The following is a 21127-nucleotide window of genomic DNA, read 5'->3' on the forward strand; positions in this document are numbered from 1 at the left end:
ATTTTAGAACTGAAACCAAGGAATGCATAAAAAAGAGCACCTTTTTGCCTGCCTTAGAACCACAGAATCACAGAATGGTTTGGGTTGGAAGGGACTTTTAAGATAATTTAGTTTCATCTGCCTGCTGTGGGCAGGGACACCTTCCACTGTCCCAGGCTGCTCCAAGCCCCATCCAGCCTGGCCTTGGACACCTCCAGGGATCCAGGGGCAGCCACAGCTGCTCTGGGCACCCTGTGCCAGGGCCTCTCCACCCTCACAGGGAAGAATTTCTTCCCAAAATCTAATCTAAAACTTCTCTCTGTCAGTTTGAAGCCATTCCCTCTTGCCCCATCACTCCCAGTTGAAGACACACACAACTTTTTATGACATTATCTGCTTTTATGCTGAAAATGTGATCTAAGGCTTAAGTTAAACTCTATTAAATAGAAAGAAATACTTTGGTGTATAATACATGCAGGTTGGTAAGATTTCTATGTTCATTTAACAAAGTATATATATAGCTCTCTGCAAAATCCCTGCTTGGCTCTCTAATAGAAATAATTTAACCAAATGTGCATTAACCAGAGATGTTCTTTAGAATTCTCCCTTTTCTTCCCTTGGTTTGGTTAAGGAGATGTTTAGATGAGGCCAGTTTCACCAGGGAACAGAGGTGACCCTACAGAACCTCTTGTGGAATGCCCTCTTACCTGTGGCAGAAACATGTGATCCATTCCTGACATGTGAAACAAGTTGTAAAACACAAAGTGATGATAAAATCTCACTCTGGAGTTACAACCAGCCCTGCCTGGTCTCAAGGAGTAGTGGGGAGAAAGGTAGTAAAATATCAGAGTTCATGTTTTTAATGGCCTTGTGCACAGCGTTGTCAAGCTCGATATAATTGCAAAGTGAGTGTAAAAAAATGCAGGAATAAGGTTCTGCTGCTGTAATGGCTAAAGCAGATAGTGCTTCAGGTATTTTTCTATAATTTTAAACTAAAATTCAGGAAAGTCTAAATGTTTTCTCTGGTAGATTCAAGGATATACAGCTCACTTTTAGAAATAATCCTGTGGAACTTTGATACTTCTGTTGCTGTACAAGTTAAGTTGTAAGTGAAACAAAAGACAGCCCAGCCCAAGATTACCTTCCCAGTTTCAGTGAAAGCCTGAAACCCTCTGATATTGGTCATATTTACTTTCCAACATAAACAACATTGGTCACCAATGTTAATAACAGAGGTTTCAATATAGAGAAAACTTTATTATACCCCTTTAAAAGACCAGGAAATCTGGCCTCTGACACTTTTCTCCATTTATATAATATTTAACAAACAGCTGCTGAAGATATAAATACAAAATACACCTGGAATCAGCAAGAACCAGGTGCTCAACCTGGGCACACTTTGTGCAGCACAAAATTGGAGCAGGTTTGGGGTTTGAGTGATTTAGGATCCCTGCAGCATTTTTTCAGGGTTTTTCAGCAGAATGTGTTTGTGGGGTTATACCCAAGATGCTGACAGGTTTTGTGGTGCTTCCTCTAAAGGGAAGAGAGCTCAGCACATTTAACTGTAGGTATAGACACAAAATATGTGAATTTTGAAATAGAAAGGAGAAAGGAAAGGGACCAGGAGCCCATTAAGTGTCTCAAATGAGGAGAAGACACAAACATTTGAGTGTTCCTGATGTTCCTTAAAATGAAAGACAGTAAAAGCAGCAGATTTTTGCAAACGATCATTGACTTTCTCTATGGCTTTATTTCAGACACAGAAATAAAGGGAGGGCTGAGGGGACAAAACAATTGTAGCAGCTGCTAATAGCATTTTAAATTTCAGGCTGATTTTATTGGTGAAAACATCTCTGCAGTGGTTATTAATAAGCAGTTGAACCAGTTGCACACACACTTCGTATTTTTTAGGTTTTGTAGCAAAACTCTTGCTCAGATATCTCATGAGATAAATAAATCTTAGGCCCTTTATGCAATTATCTGAACTGAAGAAATGGGGAAGGGGAAAACAGCTTTGAGGAATCCAAACCAAGGTTGCATTTGTCTCATTTCTCAGCAAAGGATGGGCAAATGTTGTGATCTACAAATTAAACCTTTTCCTCTGGTTGGTGGCAGTTTAAGGCTTCATTTGTGCAGCAGCTTAAGCTGAGTACTCCTGTAGCAAAGCCTTCTCTTAATCTGAAATTCGGAGAGCCAGAGCTAAAGGGGGGACTCCGCTGCCTTCCTGGCCTGCCAAGAGAGCATTCCTTGCCTCAATGCTGTTTGTATTTCACAAAGTTTCACATTGTGTGGAATTAATGGCGTGTGATGAACTCTGCATTGAGGGAGCAGAGAAAGTTTGTATCTGTGCTGTGCTGGGGGAGTTTATAAACTGCGGCTCCCGAGAAATGTTTTGAAATGTCAGATGTTGGTATTTTGCGGCTTAAATGTGAAGCAAACGCAGAAAACAAGAGGCAAATTAAGAAGAGGAAGAGAAAAAATCATAGTATTTGGTTCTCCAAACCTAGTATTTGGCACTGGAAATAATTCCTAGCTGGTGGCTGAGTCTTTTTGGGGTGTTTTTGTCCTGGTAAAGGAGAAAAGTCCTCTTGTCTTGAGTGCCTCAGGTGGGGAAGCTGTGAGGAGTCCCTTGGTCTGAACTGTGGTCACACATCCACAGTGGAATCGTGTCTGTGTTTTGTTGCCAGGAGTGAGTGCACAGAGAGAAGGAGGCTGTGTGGTTTTGTCAGTAATTCAGAAACCACAAGCAGGATTTTTATGGCTTTATAGGCAGAGCTGGCTTTGAAAGTGCTTGATGTGCTCCAAAACATGCAAAGGCTGCTGGGCTCAGTCAGAGACACAGCAGGACTGCTGATGCTTTGTGATTTCCTTAAATTTCTCCTTTGAGGACTGTATCAGCATCCTGCATTTCTAAATTCAAAATCGACATGGAAAAACCATACTTATAAAGGTCCTCAGCCCTTAAGATTCTCCCATAAAACCTTTGCCTCAAGAATATGCTCCAGTCCAAAGACTAGGGCTTTGTTATTTTGTGTTCTCGGTGTTAATTGTGAGTCTCTACCAGAGGAGTGAAATGATCTTATGGATGTTAAATAATCATGAAGTAAATTGGATTGATACAGTTTTTATTTGGAAAGAGGAAACGACTCCTGTATTGTTGTGGTTTACAAATATTTAAATGCTTAAACTAATTGTCGGCCTCAATTTTGAATGGGGAAGCAAAATCAAACACATTATGTGCTCAGAGTTTCTCACAGCACTTGCCAGGAAGAATCCAAGTTTTGAAAACACTTGGCCTGCTTTCAGAAAGAGATTTTAATGAGATTAAAAGAGAAAGAATGTGCAAGTTTGATTAGAAAGTTTGGCCGTGCTCTGACAATGGGTTCCTGCAAGCCAGCTCAGAAAATGCTGTTGTTTTTAGAGGTAGGATTGATTTGTTCTGAAACATGAAAAGTAGGAACCAGTGGGTAACTTGAATTATTCCAGCGCAGTGTCCTGGGTTAGTGTGAGAGAATCCATCCTGTTGGACACAGACTGCAGGAGTCTGGAAGGCAACTTTAGTGGCCCAGTTTTCCTCCTTGACTTTTCAGTTTTTCAGCTGGTTATTTGCCAGTCAGAATTGAACCAAGGATTTTGTGGGTTGTGCAAAGCAACCTGATTTCAAACAGAAAGTATGGCACCAATCTTTCACTTTCCTTGTGTCAGGGCTTCTCCTCCAGCTCGGGTGGAGAGCAGTGGTGGAATATTCTGGAGCTTGGCAAGGCAGAGAGAGTCTGGTGCATGAGGAAAGATCCATTTGCTTATAGGCACACCCCCAGGAATAGCTCAAATAAATAAATAAATAAATGTGCAAATTGAGGGCTAAAATTGCTTCCAAAAGTCTCTTTGATTATCCATATCCACTTGGTCAGCCTCCTGTCAACATGTTTTATCAGTAAGTAACAGAGCTGGGCTGAGGAAGCCATGGGAGGGTGGGGTGGGGCAGCTTGTGAACACTTACTTTAAATGACCTGGATCTGCAAAGGCTTGAGAATCACTGAGTCAGTATAAAGGCAATAAAACGAGGTCTCTTGGTCCTTATAACAATGATTGAAAGGCTGTTTTCTTTCTCATTTAACATGCAGCAAGGACATATGGGAGAAGGCGAGGTAACAATATTACTCTTTAATTTTCTAATGTTGACAATGTCTCATGGGAGAAATAACATTAAGTTTTTACTAGAGGGCAAAGTCCAAAATTTAAGCTTATAAGGGAGCAGTTTCACGTACGTTTACATAGTCTGCATGCCATAAATCAGCATTTTAACTGGATTAGGGAGTACCTGAGGCTGAAATGATCACAGTGGACATCACCTGTATGGTTTGTGACCCTGGGGGGCTGTGTTGCTGTGTTTGTGTGTGTGTGTGTGTGTTATGAATCCCAATGCTGGAGAAGTTTATTTTGGGAATTTTGGGTGCTGATGGAACATAAATACAGTGAGTGTCTGACCTGCTGGGTTCAGTGTGTGTGTGGAGTTCTCCAACAGCAGCTGAGGAGCCTGGAAAGGGGGTTTAAATTTGGGAATTGCTCCCTCCCAACAATACCTGCAGGACTGGGGTCTTAAGAGATGAAACAAATCACATGTGCAGCAGTTCCTTAGGGAAAAACAAGATTTAAGTCAATATTACAATATTTTTATCATAGTAGGAATGAGGTTTGCCCAGCTACAGAAAGAGGCCTGATTATACTTGACTTTATTTTAATTAAAGGTGTATAAAAGATTCTTGAAATTTCAAATAAAGCAACCTGACCGAGCCTTCCATTTTTTATTCATATAAATTCTATGGGCTGTGGATTTTATTAATTTTTTTTTTTTTCTTTCAGCTTCTTAGCTGTTTGATTTTTTTCATGGAAAATGTCTTGTGTCTTGGTCAGATTTTCTGGTTTTGAGATGTCTTCTTTTTTAAAATCAATTTCTTTCAAGGGAAGGAAGGAAGCAAGAACAGGATAAATTAACCTCACCAGTACATTTCTGTGGTAGATTGGGAGGAATCCTGAAAAAGCAGACACAGCGTATCACATCATAGGGAAAAGGAAATGTGTCCTAAAACTTGTAGCACGCCTCATTACTCACTTTCCCTATACACATTTATTCCTAAAATGCTCCTTAAATGAGTAGAAGTCTCAGTTTGTTGCGTAGCTGTCGAATAATGGAACTAAGGAGGGAATTCCTGGCAGGGAACAGCTCCTGTGCTCTATTTATGATATTATACAGTGGCATTTATCAGCAAAGAACCTTATTTAAAAGTAATGAATATTATTAAGGATTATCATAGAAGGATGCTGGACTGTGAGGGGAACATTTCTCATTTTACAACATTTTCTCTTAGAGTGAGGCCATTAACAAAACTCTGCTGGAACACTGAAGTAAAGTTGTAGGGGGGACAAAGTTTTCAGTCTTTGCAATAAATGGGTTTTGCTGTTTTCATCAGGTTATTTTTGTTATTTACTAGTGGGTGGTTTATGACATGTTTTGATGTCAGGTAATTTAAATGTGTAATTTATTTAACTGGTAGAATTCTTGTTTTCCCATTTTCACCTTGAAATTGTATCTATTTCCTGTTCACTGGGAAATGGGATATATGGCTTCATATTGTGGGAGCCCCGGAAACAAAATTGGCTGTTCCCTTTTTATACTTCTTGAAAGAAACCTAACTGGAAACACAAAATATGATGGAAAACAGTCAGCTCGAGCACCCGTTAGAAATCCTGGTTTGTTATGAGGAGGAACCTTTCCTCTGAAATAATGCATTTGAGCTGCTGGATGATACTGAAAACTAAAAGGGTGCAATGAAATCGAGAACATAACTGCTCATTCAGAGGGCAGATCACTCCCGGTTCTGCTGATGCAGCAACTGATGCATTTTCCCCAATTATTCCAACAGTGTGTGCTTTGTTCTGTTAGTATGGTTTTTTTTCCCTGTTTCTCTTTTTTTCCAACCCCCCCTTCAGGTCAGTCCTCGCTGTTCCCGATGGAAGACGGCTTCCTGGATGACGGCCGTGGGGATCAGACCCTGCACAGCGGGTTGGGATCTCCTCACTGCTTCTCCCACCAGAACGGGGAGCGCGTGGAACGCTATTCCCGCAAGGTCTTTGTGGGAGGGCTGCCACCAGACATCGATGAAGGTAAAAACCTCACCCAGGGGAGTTCTGCTGCCTCAGGGACAGAACTGGGCTGTGACACCTTTTGTCTGCGAGCTCAGGGATGGGTGTTTTCCAAGCTTTGATATGGAAATGGATCTTTCACGTGTCAGACGTGAGATAATTCAGATGAGTTTAGGTTGTAGTGTTGTTCTGCCACCGAAGAACAAAATCTCCTTGCCACACGTTAAACTGACTTCAGCAGGATAAAACGTACAGAAGTGTAAAATTAAACAAGCCAAGATCACCTGTGGAAACTCATGAATCCATTGCCATCATTTCACAGGCCCCAGAAGTCAGTAGTAGGAAAAGCTGCTCATAGTTTTATAAGGTCTGTGTGGGGTAGTAAGTCCTAACTCTGTGTTTGGTTGCTCCTGTGTAGTTGAGGTTGTTCCCAGCAATGATTTTTGTCCTGTGGTAGCTTCTGACATGTGCATGGTGAGAGCCCAGACAGGAATGAATCTGTGCAGGGCATCCTGTGGCACCAGGGAGTTGTGGTGGGCCCAGAGCACTGCAGCTGTTATTGAAATAAATCTAAAAAAATCATGTACAGGTCTTGTGAAGCTTCGTTTCACCTGAGCTCTGTGTTCGGTGTGCATGACGCTGCTGGCATAGTGGTTAGAAGAAATGCAACAATAAAGCTGAAAAGTTTCCTTTTCTTAATCACAGAATTGTTTTAATCCCCAGGTTTTTTGTGTCACTGCTGTGACATGGCAGCCTGAATGTCATGTCAGCCATGAGAGTAGTTGAAGCTGGATTATTGTAACTGTACAGATGCAGTGGCTCAGTTCTTGTGAATTAATGGGTTATGAACCCTTGTGATTATCAGTAGAAAGAAAAGCTTGAGCTTTGGCCTGTCTTGTTTTATAAGGAGTGTTCTGCCTTGTCATAAAGATTCCCCGTCAGCTACTGAGCACTGCTGTGAGCTGCTGGACATGGAGGGTCACAGAATATTTGTTTATAGGGTGAAGCCACCTGAAGTCAGTGTCTTCCAAATGCCTTAAATTCAATTTATTTGAATTTTAAGTTCATGCCTTTTCCCTTTTTTTTGCTGTTCCAGATGAGATCACTGCAAGTTTTCGGCGCTTTGGACCTTTGATTGTAGACTGGCCACACAAGGCAGAGAGCAAATCTTATTTTCCTCCTAAAGGTAAACATCTAAAACCAAATCAGATTAGCATTTTAGAATAATTTTTTGTGATAAGATACAAGCTTGGTCTGACAGTGACACAGTGTTTAGAAGGAAAAGAGTTTAACCCTTGGGATTGTTCTAAACTGGTGAAGTCTCGAATGTGGCTTTGCAGTTATTACTCACTGAAAGAATTCTTCCTTAACTTCCTGTTTTTCCTTTATTTCATTTTCCCTTTTCCCCCTGTTGTTGTACATGTAGTAACAGCTCTTTAAAGACACTAAATGCCTTCCACAGCAGCTGGGAAGGATTTGTCCCTTACATGAACAACCAGAGCACTTGCGGGTTAGAAATGTGTGATGAGAGCACCTTAAATCTTTTCCCTTCCTGTGTGGCAGCGTGATGTCAAACATAATTCTGAGTTCAATTATGATCCTGTAGACAAACAGCCAGCAGCAGTGATGTTTGTGTTTTCCCTCTGCCAGGATATGCATTTTTGCTGTTCCAAGATGAAAGCTCCGTGCAGGCACTGATTGATGCATGCATTGAAGAAGATGGAAAGCTCTATCTCTGTGTTTCCAGCCCCACTATCAAAGACAAGCCGGTAGGTGGAATTGTCAGGGCCTGCACAATTCCTGGGTGATAAACACAAATTGGGTTCTTCACATGCAGTTTTTGTCTTCAGAATGTTAATGTTAAAATTTCTTTAAGGTGTCAAGTTCTTGGAAGAGAAAAGACCAAGTTACTACTTTTGAACGAGACATAGGAAGGTGTTTTAGTCTTGTTACAATGCCTATTTTTGTTAGAAAAAGATGTGTTTCCAGACAGGTATTTTATGCTTGCTAATGACAAACATGTAGAATTCATATTGTCTGAGTGTTGTATGTAACAGAGATAAATCCTAAAAACATACCACTGAACTATAAATTATTAATATACAAATAGTTTGGGGGCTGATGCAAGTCTGTCAATAGTTGGGGAGAATTCTGCTCTAGTCCTGTGCTTCAAATTTTGGCCAGCTGTAACCAAATATAAAGCAACACAGTAAATAAACAGGCAACTCTGGAGCCTGCTGCACTGAGATAAGGCTGGGACAACAGGAGCAGTGCACATCTGTGTGACCAGGGGGGTTGGACAGCACAGCTCAGTCACGATTAAGTAAATGTGTCAGTAGAGGGTGAGGGTTTTTTCCCAGAAATTTAGGTAACAAGGAAGTGATGAAATTTAGCACCCTCAAATGGTCTGTCTTAAGAGAGCTCGTTACCATTTCATTTTGAGAAATGATTGCTGAACAAGTAGAGTTTAGAAAGTAGAGCTGTTTAAGAAGTTTGCTTCTCTGTAGGACACTGTTGTAATTTATATTACTGAGACACTTTGAATTGTGAATGGTTAAAAAAAACAGGCTTTTTGTCCATAGGTTCAGATCCGGCCTTGGAACCTTAGTGATAGTGATTTTGTTATGGATGGTTCCCAGCCTCTTGACCCAAGAAAAACCATTTTTGTTGGTGGTGTTCCTCGGCCTTTACGAGCAGGTACACACTGCAGCACTGGGCATGTTGGATGTGCAGCCTGGTTTGGGGAGCACTGGGGGAAGCGAGCCTGGCAGCGAGGGAATATCGAGTGTGGTGACAGTGGGGGACACGAGCTGGCCTGATGTGGTGCTTTTAGAGACACAACGGAGCCTAGAGCGCTGTTTGGTTTTGCTTTGTGCTCTAGTGGAGCTGGCGATGATCATGGACCGGCTCTACGGAGGGGTTTGCTACGCCGGCATCGACACCGACCCCGAGCTCAAGTACCCCAAAGGAGCAGGGCGGGTGGCATTTTCCAACCAACAGAGTTACATTGCTGCTATCAGCGCTCGCTTTGTCCAGCTGCAGCACGGAGAGATTGATAAACGGGTAAGGCCTGCGCCCCTGGGCTCCTGGGCTCCTCTGGAAACGCCCTCTCCCACCTCATGGGGTGTCCTTGGAAATGTTACACCAGATTAATCCCGTTTTTAGTGCCTCTCAGGTGCAGCACGCAATAAAATGGAGTGGTAGGGAGCTGGTGGTTCTGGCACGTGGGAGGTGACTGTGAAACAGACTTTGTCGACTTGCTGAGTGTAGTGGGAAGTGTGGCAGCTGCCTTGGCCTTTTCTAAGAATATTGCACTCCTCAGATGCTCCCCCTGCAAGGATTTGTGGTGTTCGTGTGATGCAGGGAGGGAGGTGCATGCCAAGGATGGGGCAGCTCTTAATCCTGCTCGGCATCTTTGGGGGGGCCAGGCAGAACCACCCCATGCCTTGTAAACTTGTTACTGTGCACTGCAGCCTCACATTCACCCTCCCACAGCCTGTGCAAAGGCTGTGTTTGGTTTTTTCATTCCTTTATTATTGTATTCCTCATTATTTTAAATTAGAGGAATATGGACCAGCACTTGCTTCTGCCCTCTTCATCTCTCTAAAATAGAACTGCCAGTTGTGGTGATCTTCAGACCACAATTTTGGGAAACTCAGATGCTCACATCTCCTCTTGTAATTCATCCTTTGTCTCTGGATTTTTCCTACATGACTGTCACTACTGATCTGAATTTTATAGTTAATACAGCGGAAAACCTCCAAACTTGGCTGATGAGCTCATTATCATTTCACTTCTGCTTTGGCTATAAAGCTTGGGCAGAAGAATTGTAACAACAATTTGACTGTGGGCCTGTGAATTGGAATGTCTTTGTTCTAATCTTGGCTCTGAAATGAGTTCTGTACAGCTTTGAACAAATAATTTGGGCTGTCCTTGTGCAACTTGTGCTTGCATAAGCAGACACTTGGGTGAATAGGTCCATTGAAGCTGGTGGGACTACAAATTTAAGTAAGTACTTGTAAACTCTGAACAAAATTTTGCAATCTATTTCCCCTTCCTCCTCTCCTCCCACTCCTTATTTCCTCATTTTTTGTGTAGTTTTTGTGTGGGGAGATAAACGTTCAGAGAGGATTCATCATAGGAGAGTTTGGGTGCATGAGGGAGGTAAAAATACACCACCACTACTACTTTTTGTTAAGGTTCTATTTATTAATAGTTTTCTAAGACTGCTTTTCTGTTAAAAGAAAAATAAAATTAGTGAAAAACAAAGTAACAAGAAGGGATTTCCTGTAAAATTAGGCAAGAAGGTGCTGCTAAAGGGTGTGCCCTGAGATAATGCAAAGGAAGGGTTCAGTGGCTGGGGCTCCCACCCTGAGTGGGCCTGATGGAGCTGCTGTAACTCTCTGGAGCTGGGAAGTTGGCTGTGCCCAGCTCAGGGAGCAGTTGCAGCCCCTGCCACACTCTGAGTAAATGTGGCCAGGACACCTGAGCTGCAGTTTGGCCTCTGAACATGGCTGAGCAGAGGGAAGGGAACAGAATCACCACATGAAAGAAGCCTGTGTGGCATCTTTGTCCTTTTAGCACTTGGAGAAGGCAGCACTCCTCAAAAAATCCCCAACCTCACACTACACAGCAGATGAGGGGATGGGGAATGTAGTGTTAGGAATATTTGCCTGCTTCTGCTCTTCTACAAATTGACTGAGTTGGCAGGGAGGGGTTTTGGGAAATGCAGCTTGATGGGAAGAGAGAACCAGGTCATTAAAAAGGCTGCTGTGCTGTCTCTGAGCAGTTTATGTGTCCTGTAAGCAAAAATGACATCAAACTACTGCAGTGCTGTCTGGACTGTGATAAAATTAGGTGGGTTTAAAAACCCAGGAACTTGTGAATGTCCTTATTTGCCTGAGGTGTGTCCAAGACCTGTGAGGTGCAGAGAGGAGCAGCCCCAGGCCAGATGCAGAGATAACAGCAGAGATACCAGTCACAGCCTGGGTGTTTGAAAATGTTGGTGAAAACATCACATTAAATGAGCTTCAGAGACGCTTCACAAACCCTTCTAGAACAGGAGCTCGTAACCTGTATTTATTTCTGCTGTTCTGAATTCCTGCCCATCACCTGGCCCTTAATGCCAGCAGCGTAGGAGGGCATCAGTCCCATGTTAAGCCTCTCATTTGATCCCAACAAGATCAGGTGGATTTCCTTTAGCTGAGAGGACTAAGCCATGGAAAAAGAATACAGAAATGGAGTATTTATTTAGAGAATAAATTAATTATTTTTAATGTTGTGACTTCGGATATTGAAAGTTGCAGGCCATGTGCATATTTAATCCACAGTTATGGTGCTGTATAAACAGTTTCCATTCCTGCCTGAAAGGGAAGGAACTTAATTGGTCATCAAAAATAACTCCCATAATCATCCAGGGTTTTGGTGTCAGTCTGTGTATCAACAATAGGTTGTTTGGGCCTTTCTGTAAATCAGAGACAGCAGGTGTGATCAGTGGTCAGCACTGATTTCTGGGGGTGTTTTTTAAGGATCAAGGAGAGGGTAGGAGTGTTGAAGTGCCTGGAGTTTTGGGTGTTCAACAGCCACGATCAGGCGTCACGAGGGGGAAATCTTGAGTGTAGCATTCCCTACTGCATTAACTGCCGGCTGCCTGCTAGAACACGGGTGTGCAATTAAGAATTTGCAACGAAGAATGATAAATTGTCTTGTTTTGTGGCTGCAGGTGGAAGTTAAGCCATATGTCCTGGACGATCAGCTGTGTGACGAGTGTCAGGGCGCCCGCTGCGGCGGGAAGTTCGCCCCGTTCTTCTGTGCTAACGTGACGTGTCTGCAGTATTACTGTGAATATTGCTGGGCTGCTATCCATTCCCGGGCCGGCAGGGAATTCCACAAGCCCCTGGTGAAGGAGGGAGGGGACCGCCCGAGACATATTTCATTCCGCTGGAACTAAAGGATCGCTCATTTGCAGGCCTCCAATTAAGTGCACTCTTCTGTTCTCCCGACTGCCCTCCCCACCCCGTCCCTCACTCACAGCATGTCCTTTTGTAGTAGTCTGTAATTTAACAATAGTCTAACGAAAGAATGACCTATAATGGGTATTTTATAGAATCTTGTCATTGAAAACTGTATTGGGAACTCCTTTTCGTATCGATAACATGTTGCAAGCGAGTTGCATTCTCTTGTCTTTACTACCGAGAGAACACTTAATTTCCTGCAACGTTTTCTTAGAGGAGAGAAAAATATTAAGAGAAGAGAATTGAAACAATAGAGTATTTTGGTTTTTTAATTAAATTATTGTTAATAAAGAACATAATAATACTTTTATTAAATAACCGTGTAACAATAACACTATCAGTCTGTTCTGACACTTTTCCCCCAGGGAAGCCTGTTTTTGCCTCTTTTTTTTTTTTGTTTGTTTGGACTTTGGATTTTTCCAGCAACAGATGAAGTTAGCATTTACCTACCAACAGGAAAGAGCATGTTTAAAGCAACAAAAATGCATGAGCAAAGTTGAAGCAGCACTATAATAATGATTTGTTTTGTTTTGGGTTTTTTTTAAATATTTTAAGGGTTTCGAGGCTGAAATTTTAGCTCGGTGTGTATCTGACCGTGCCTCTGGCTACCACCCACATCCAAATTTCTAATGAGATAGGCAGAGCTTACTATATTTTCATCAAAATGATTACATTTTAAGAATTCCTGAATGTAAAAGTTGAGTAAAGTTACTACTGAGGGGGGAGTGCACTTTTTTTTCTTTAAGAGAACTCAATTGTCTGGTTACAGCCCTAGATATCCTACCAAAGCTAGAGTAATGACAACTAGTGAACTGGCATTTCCTCTCCTGAAGGATAAATATATAGATTTTATTTTTGATGGCTATATATAACTCTATATCCTAATATACTAACATTCATCAGGGGCCAGCCTTTGCTCTCCATTTTGACGTGAAAAAGTAGAAAACCTAAAGATACCTCAAGGATATCACTGATTTTTACTGGAGTTTTGATATTCCATTGTGGCACACAAACTCAAATTGGCTGCTTATTGGTTTCCCATCTCGGCTGTAAAGTCACTTTTCAATCCCCTCAAATTTAGCTATAACAGAAGGCATGAACCCAGGAGTTTCCAAATGTTGCTTTGCACTGTGGGCTGAATTTGTGCATGGAATGGTGCAAGTGTGCAGATGCCTTTCTTATTCTTGTTGTAGAAAGAATCCCAGCTCTTCAGAACTAATTGTGGGGAGATAAAGACACGCAGGTGTTTGAAGTGCCAACATCGCTAATTAACGCCGGCTTTATTGGAACTCAGTCCTACCTTGAGAAGCATCAGCCCAGGACACGTGAACCCAACGCTGACGAGCGGGTGCAGAGGGTTTAGTTTGAAACAGATGAATGAAGGAGTAGTTCTGAAAATTTATTTTTAGTACTTTTGAACTAAATGCCCTGGCCAACTTCTCCACCAAGGATGTAGCAGTGTGCAAACAAAGTGATTCTGTGGCAATCTCTGCCCGGCCCCAGGGGCCTGGGACCACCCGAGAGTCTCCCAAACCAAAGATTTGCCCTGGCACTGCTTGGAAAACATCTGCTCCCTTCAAAGCCCCCCTCATCCCCTTCCCCCAGCCCCCATTATCTTTATGAGAAGCAGTTTTTGTGTTCAATACAGGCTTTAATGAACTGATACCTTACCAAGTTCCAAAGGTCAAAATGGAGACATTTGCTGTCTATTAGTCAAGTATAGCAAGGGAGCTGCTTTTACTGAAATCCCTGAAAATATTGACAACAGTAATGCAAATGCAGAGTGCTCTTGTGTAGATTGTCAGGGACTTTTTTTTCTCTGAAGTACATAATTATAGTTGGAATGTTCCTTTCATTTTTTTAATGCTTGTAGGTGGCTTGGGGTGTGCTATTGTGCCGATCCTACCCAGCAAACAGGTGAGGTGGGTTTCCATTACAAGAAATAACACTGTTTGAGAACTAGCTTTGAATAATAATTTTTTCCCTTTGTACATGACCTGCTGAATTTCGGTACAGTGTTTTTGTAGCTAACTTATTTTGTCATGCACATAATGTATATTTGTTATGCACTACTTTTGTATATCTTGTTTTTCCAACAGTGAGCATTTTTAGGCACACTTTTCACTGACGGGATATCTCTTTATGCAATACCTCAATTTTTCATATTGCAAAGAGTAGCTTTTTGTACTTTTATTACTGAGAGATCTTCATATACTTCATTTTTTAATATAAATAATTTTAATAAATTTTATTTTCTTATATTCTGCTTTTTATACATTTCAGTGCTCTGCATACATTTTGAATTATGGATGTTGTGCACTGGCAATGCTATTTTAGAATCTGCAGAGAAAAGAAAGCATGTTGCTTAAACATCTTAGCCCAGCACCAGGTATTTGGTGTACATATAATTTAAGAAATAGTATATGTAAAGTTGAGAATTAAAGAAGAAAAAGCATGAAAGTGACAAATGACACTTGTCTTTAGACCCATGAAATTTAAATGCATAAATATAGTGTAGAAATTTAAAAGTCAAGAACCATCAAAATTGTCTACCGCTTCTTACTGAGTTTTTAAAAATTATACACAAATGCAGACGTTTTTGGTGAATGTTTAGCCATTTTTATTATTACTAAAGAATCGATGTTAGGTGTTTGATGCAGAACTGTGTCTGCTCTTTTAAATTATATTTAAAGAATAAAAGAGAGCCTGCTAGGTGGCAGGCACGTAATGTTAGTATGCATGACTAATGTAAGAAATCGTTATTCTACTAATACTCACTTGTGATTGTGTGACAAGCGTGTTTACAGATCCTTTGGTTACACTTCGATTTACAGGGCATAAACAATTCTCTCCATTACTCTGTGCTTCAACAGTGCTGGCAAAGCCTTCTGATTCCACGGGGCTCTCTGGGGTTACCGTGTAGCCCCAGGCTCATTAACGTGTAATTAGGTACCGGTGGGGGGGTGTCATTAACGAGCAGCGGCGTTCCCGGGGGAGTTACAGAGTAATTCCATGGTTATTTTTGCAATGTAAAATAAAGTGTTTCTGATTATTTTATATGTAAAGGAACCCCACTGCCCCGTGCTTTTTTGGTATAGTCTCTACTTCTCCATACACAGACCTCTGCAGAATGCAAATTTCAACCTTGCAGTGACTGAATCTAGCGTTTTATAAAGGATGCTGTTGGAAAGACTTGATAATTCACCCCTTGTGTTTTTGAAGAGTTAAAACCTTCTGTTCAAAGGTGATTTAAAACTTGAATGTGATGAATTGTGGCAAGTTAACTTCAAGTTATGTGCAATACCTATTTCAGACTTCTGGAAGATCTTTGCAGTGTAATTCTTTGTTTTTAATTGCAGACATTTAAAAATGTCATTTTCTACTGTTCTAGTAAATCCTCTTTCTTGCTGGTGTTTCTAAAGAAAAGAATCAGAAATCAAACTTTCTACTAATGTAAATTTGAGATTATTTTTAAAAAAAAATGGAATAAAAGGTTTTGGTCATTTGCTTTATTTTATTATCTTATTTTAAAGCTACTGTGATAGCATTGTAAGAATTGGGACAATATTGTATTCAACTGTTTTATTTTTTATATTTTTGAATTTTAAAGTATAATTAGTTTTTATAATTTTCATCAGATTTTTTTGTTATATTTTTTGGAAGTGAAACTTTTAGCAAGTGGGTGTCTAGTTTTTACTAATCCCTAATATGTTTTTCCCCCAATGTATTGCTCATATTATCAGAAGGAAAAGTTATTTAAGTATGTCAGTTAATTGTACTACTTGGCTGAATTTCCATATAGTTTTTACTGTGTATGGGGAGGTTGTAGTATTTATTATAGCATTTTAAATAAGGGTAATTCATTTTTTATTAAAGTCATTTTCACGTTTAAGTTCATATTTTTGTATGTTCTACTCTAAGTTATATAACACAAGTTACTTTTTTTAAAGAGTTCATTTGTTGAAGTGCTAGTGAAAATTAATGTTATTAAATAGTTTGCAAATGACTATTTATACCAGTATGCATATAATTTTTAAATATTTGTAATGTGAGATGTTGAATGAATAAAACTTTTAACTCAATGTTTCTCCTTAAACCTTTTTTTTTTTTTTTTTGAGCTTCCTGTAGGAACTTGTTCCTTTGTGGCCGAAGCTCGTGGGGCTTGGGGAGGGGGTTTTGTTGGGCTGTGTGGGGTGAAAAGGGCTTTAGGGGAAGTTCTGCTGCTCTGTTCTGGTCACAAATGCAGCAAAGGTTCCTTGGGGAGGTGAAGATCCAGCAGGAGAGGAGAGAACCACTGAGGCTCAGGTAACCCCACAATGGCTGGAAAGGGATCTTAAAATTGATCTCATTCCACCCCCTGCCATGGGCAGGGACACCTCCCACTGTGCCAGGCTGCTCCAAGCCCCATCCAGCCTGGCCTTGGACACTGCCAGGGATCCAGGGGCAGCCACAGCTGCTCTGGGCACCCTGTGCCAGGGCCTGCCCACCCTCACAGGAGGAATTTCTTCCCAATATCCAATCTAAACCTTCTCTCTATCAATGTGAACCATTCCCCCTTGTCCTGTCACTCCATCCCTTGTAAATAGTCTCTCTCCATCTTTCCTTCAGCTACTGGAAGGCAGCAGTTGGGTCAACCAAATCTTCCTCTTTTCCAGGCTGAACAATCCCAACTCCTTTATCCTGTCAGAAACCACACTGGGACACAGAGAGAGCCAGAGTGGGGCCAGGGCAGAGCCCAGCAAGGCAGGAACAGTCAAGAATTCCTTTTTAATTGTCTCACGCTTGTGATCTGACAGTAACAGAAGGAAGACATCTGGCATTTTAGAGAACTTGCTCGTTTCAGCCTTAATTTAAAATATCTAAACTTGAAATATCTAGAAAGTCATGTGAAGCGTTGCTACCTTGTGTATCTGCTCTTCAAGGGCTGTCCAGCAGGTACTCAAGGAATTCCAGAGTTGTGCCGCTAATCTCGAGTGCCATCACCGAAGGAATTGTGGTGCAAATGTTCAGTGGATAGCGAGTCTCATTCCTTTGTATGAGTGCTCCGGGAAAAGCAGATCCTGGAGCTGTGATGGGATTAGTTCTGCCAGTGCTGATCACTCGCCATTGCCTCACCTGGTGCACGTGGAGCAGCTCCTGCCTTTGGAAATTGGTTTTTAACAGGAATGGGAAGTTTTGCTGGTGATTCCATGCAGATATTCCAGATTCCCTTACCGTGACTGAACAGAACGCTGGGATGCTTGGGATCAGGAGTGGCTGCGGTGCAGTGCCTGCCCAGTGAGCCAGGAATTCCTCGGTGCTCAGAGCCGGCCAAGCAGCACCAGGCGCTCTTGACCAGTTCCAGCGTGTGACTTGGCTGGGAAACTTTATCCCTCTGTTCTTTGCATCGGGATTGTTAGGAAATAGTCACAGTTCAGCCTCTTTGAGGGATTAACATGTTCTTGATATCGTTTTCGAGTGCCAATGGTCTTTTAGACAACATGTGCTTATTTATGTGTTCATGTTTTTTCACATGTGTGGCAGACTTGCAATTCGGTCCTGGAATATTGGAGGGTTCGAGGCTTTGGATGCCGTGATGGTGGAATCAGTTTGTGAATTTGTCCTTCACAAACAGGGCACTCCCTGACTCATTCCAATTCAAAGTGCTGCAAATTTAGAGATGTTTATCAGGATCCAACAGGTCTGATTTACAGTTGGGGATTACAGTGTATATTCATTCTAAAATCCTATTCTGAAAATTGCAAAATACTTGGTGAATGTTTAATAAATGAAGTTTTCTTACCTAGGCAGAGTCTAAAACTTTTAAATCAATGAGGGGAAAGGTCTGGAGCATTCAAAACTCGAAATAACCACTGTGGGAAGTGATGGGCTGATTCTGAGTTGCTGGTAACTTTCTAGGGCAGATGACCCAACAAATCCCTTCTGGGTTTCACTTTGCACGGAAGCTGTAAGTAAATGCTACAGGCAGACTCGAGAAGACGGAGGTAGGCGCTGCTGGGTGGAATTCCAGAATTTCCACCGCGTGTGGATCCCAGCTTTTTCCTTCCAGCAGGAGCTGCCCCCAGCACAGTCCCCGGGAGCTCTCTCGGGTGCCACTTGCACTGAACGAGCTGCCACATTCCAGGGCGGTGCAGGAGGTGGATGGAACCCATCTCCCCCTGATTTAAAGGCTGAGCTGATCTCCAGGACAGGCTCTGAGCTGTGAAGTTGTCGGACACTTTCTGCTCAGTCCTGACTCTCCCAAAATGCTGAGTGCGGCTCCAGGGAATCTGGGACGAGTCATAGCCTCGGAAAGGGGAGATGAGGAGAAACACTGACATCCCTTCCTCTGTGTGAAATGAGCTGATTCAGTTTGTCAGAGTGAAAAACAGCCTGTGGGATAAGAATATCCTCGCAGCTGCCTGTGCACTCAGAGAAACTGAAGGGGGTGAATCAGTGCTCTGAATACATCGTGGAAAGTCTTCCTGCATCCCCATGCTCTGATTGATGCCATCAGATATCACCTGTTTTCATGGCACAGGAACTATAATTTCCTGACTTCTTGTAGGGCTTGTCAGAGAGACAATTTGATACTAAATGCTGATTTATTTGAATGCATCTCTCCCTAAGGGAAGCTGCCTCAGTCACTTTGTTTACGGAGCGTGGGAGACCGTGTTTGTTAAGGTTCCTCCACAAAATTTGCTGGTCCAGAATTCTCAGTGCTCTTGGTATACATAAAATATAGAGATGTATTAAGTCAGTGTTTGATTGCATTCTTCTTCCTGAAATTTAATTTTGGTGAGTCATGAAAACTGAGATTAAATCCTCTGAGCGCAGCACAGGTCAAGGATGACTGTGAGGACACATTTTGGGTTTGTATTATTCTTAATGTTTAAAATGGGTGTAGTTTTATTGCTCTCAGTCATGGGGTATTTTTTCATCCCAAAACTACAACAGCCTGAGTTGCTTTGCTTTTCATGGGAGTGAAGAACATTGGGTTTAAATGGCAGAGTGCTGGGGTAGATGCAGTGGACACGCACTGTGTGCCTCGGTAACTCAGCCACATCTGAAATCAGTGGAAGGAGAGCAATGCATTAAAAAAAAAAAATCTCTGCCAGCCTTCTCCAACCCAAGGCTTGAAAAAAATGTTTGCTTGGTGTAAATCACCATCTGACATCGCTGCTGACTCATGGACCAGGATCTGTTTGCTCAGGGATTGTTGAGGCCTTGCTGTGCATTAAGTTGTCAGTTTGGCCAAGTGTCACTTTGCAAAGCAGTGCTCGTGGCTTTAAGCTGATGCCCAGCGCTGGGTTGGGTTGGGAGCACGTTCATGCCCAGTGTTTCTGAGTTTAACTGGGATTCCTTAGGTTTCTGAGGCATTCTCCTCTAAGCAGCAGGCAGTAGCCCCCAGCTCTGCTGCAGCGGGCCAGCTGTGCACGGACAGATGTTGCTCTGTACACTGGCAAAGTCAGCCCAGCCCTTCAGTCAGTGGAAAGGGAATTTGCTCAAGCGTTGCTTTTACAGGGGGTGTCTGTGGAGGAATGTGAGGGCAGAACAAAGCAGTGACTGCTCCCATTTTCTCTGCAGAGAGAGCAATCCATGGAGACAGAGCCCTGCTCTGCTCCTCTCCTGGCAGCATCCTGATGTCTCTGGGGGGAGGGAGGGAGGAAATGCTCGGTATCTGGAGCAGGTCTCAAAGTTCCCAGTACTATTATAGGGTGGCCTTGCTGCTGAGAACCCCAGAATCTTTTGGGTTGGAAAGACCTCCAAGATCATTAAGTCCAGCCTGTGCCCGATCCCCACCTTGTTACCAGAGCAGAGCACTGAGTGCCATGTCCAGGCCTTCCCTGGGCACCTCCAGGGATGGGCACTCCTGCAGCCAGATGTGTTGGTGGTCACACTTTGGCCTGGGATCCTGTTAGAGGAGAGGTAAGAAATCGTGAGCTTTCTGTGCCTGGACTTGGGTTATCTGCATTAATGCTGAATCTGGGGATGATTTAGTGATTTTTGCTTTTTGTGTCCTGCATGAGCCAGGATTCTTTCAGCATCTGGAGGGTTGTGGCAGGTAGGGCTGAATTTCCTCTGCTGTGTGTTCACTCAGGATCTAACTGCGTATGTTCCCCAGAACAGCAGACTTTTAATCTTTAATATTATAGTCTCTGCAGCCTAAAACTTGGTAAAGTTTTCCTGTCGCTGATTTGGAAACAAATAACCGATAACTTGCACATTTATTTCATTTTTCATTTGGAAAAATGAAATCAGAGCAAGTGAAGTCCTGAGCTGCCTTCTGCTTTATCCACTTGACTACCAGCCTTTCCTGGAAATCAGGCTGGGTAATTCTGGTGCAATTGCAGGGCTCATTTTGTCTTCTTGAGTTTTCCCCATAGTTTTATTTCCAACTGGCAATCTGTTGAAATGATGTAACACAAAGTTCTGCTAAGCCAGGGGGTTTGATCTCCTTGACGGTTTTGTTGTAAAGCCTGCGGATCTTCTCGGTGATATGGAAATCTCTCCAGGGGAGGCTCAGGCTTTTATGTAACACAGTTGATAGCCTGCTAAATATTTTTATGCACAGCATGAAGAGATGGGAGAACTGGCTTCTCCTCATGAGTGGTGTGGAGGAAGCGATTCCCATGTGTGTGGTTTGTAAAGCAGTGGGAGCTGTGCAGGTTCACTGCTGTGAAATGCGGGTGCTGTTCCATTTTCTCTCTCTTCTGCCCCATTACTGCTCACACAATTAACTGAGAGGCAGGCTAAATTATGAAATTTTACAAGTAAGAAGAAGCTGAAGGCAAATTCATTGCTTTGACTTAGCAGAAGTCGTGACTTTTGTTTTTATAATGATTCCTGGTTACACTAATAAATGGTCCCCAGTGTCTTTTGTACAGTAACCACATTCTAATGAAATCCCTCATTCCAGTGACTCTTATTAAATATTCTGTGAAAACGAAGGTGATAGAATAATTGTTTGTGCTGCTGCTGAGGGTATAATTAACAAGGTTTGAGTGTAG

General features: G+C 42.3%; 1 protein-coding gene across 2 annotated transcripts in view; it reads left to right on the plus strand.

The window, feature by feature from the left end:
- CPEB4 (cytoplasmic polyadenylation element binding protein 4) overlaps nt 1-16219 on the plus strand; it is a 38412-nt gene extending 22193 nt beyond the window's left edge. Inside the window, exons 3-9 of one of the 2 annotated variants that reach the window (XM_048320325.1) lie at nt 4104-4127; nt 5971-6144; nt 7220-7309; nt 7774-7892; nt 8706-8820; nt 9005-9186; nt 11846-16219. In XM_048320325.1, the coding sequence (XP_048176282.1) occupies nt 4104-4127; nt 5971-6144; nt 7220-7309; nt 7774-7892; nt 8706-8820; nt 9005-9186; nt 11846-12073 (932 nt within the window). In that variant the 3' untranslated portion in view covers nt 12074-16219. The remainder of the gene's footprint in view (nt 1-4103; nt 4128-5970; nt 6145-7219; nt 7310-7773; nt 7893-8705; nt 8821-9004; nt 9187-11845) is intronic. The other variant, XM_048320326.1, reaches the window with a different exon arrangement.
- The last annotated feature ends 4908 nt before the right edge of the window (nt 16220-21127 follow it).

Source organism: Corvus hawaiiensis, chromosome 15, assembly GCF_020740725.1.
Source record: "Corvus hawaiiensis isolate bCorHaw1 chromosome 15, bCorHaw1.pri.cur, whole genome shotgun sequence".
Classification (NCBI taxonomy): Eukaryota; Metazoa; Chordata; class Aves; order Passeriformes; family Corvidae; genus Corvus; species Corvus hawaiiensis.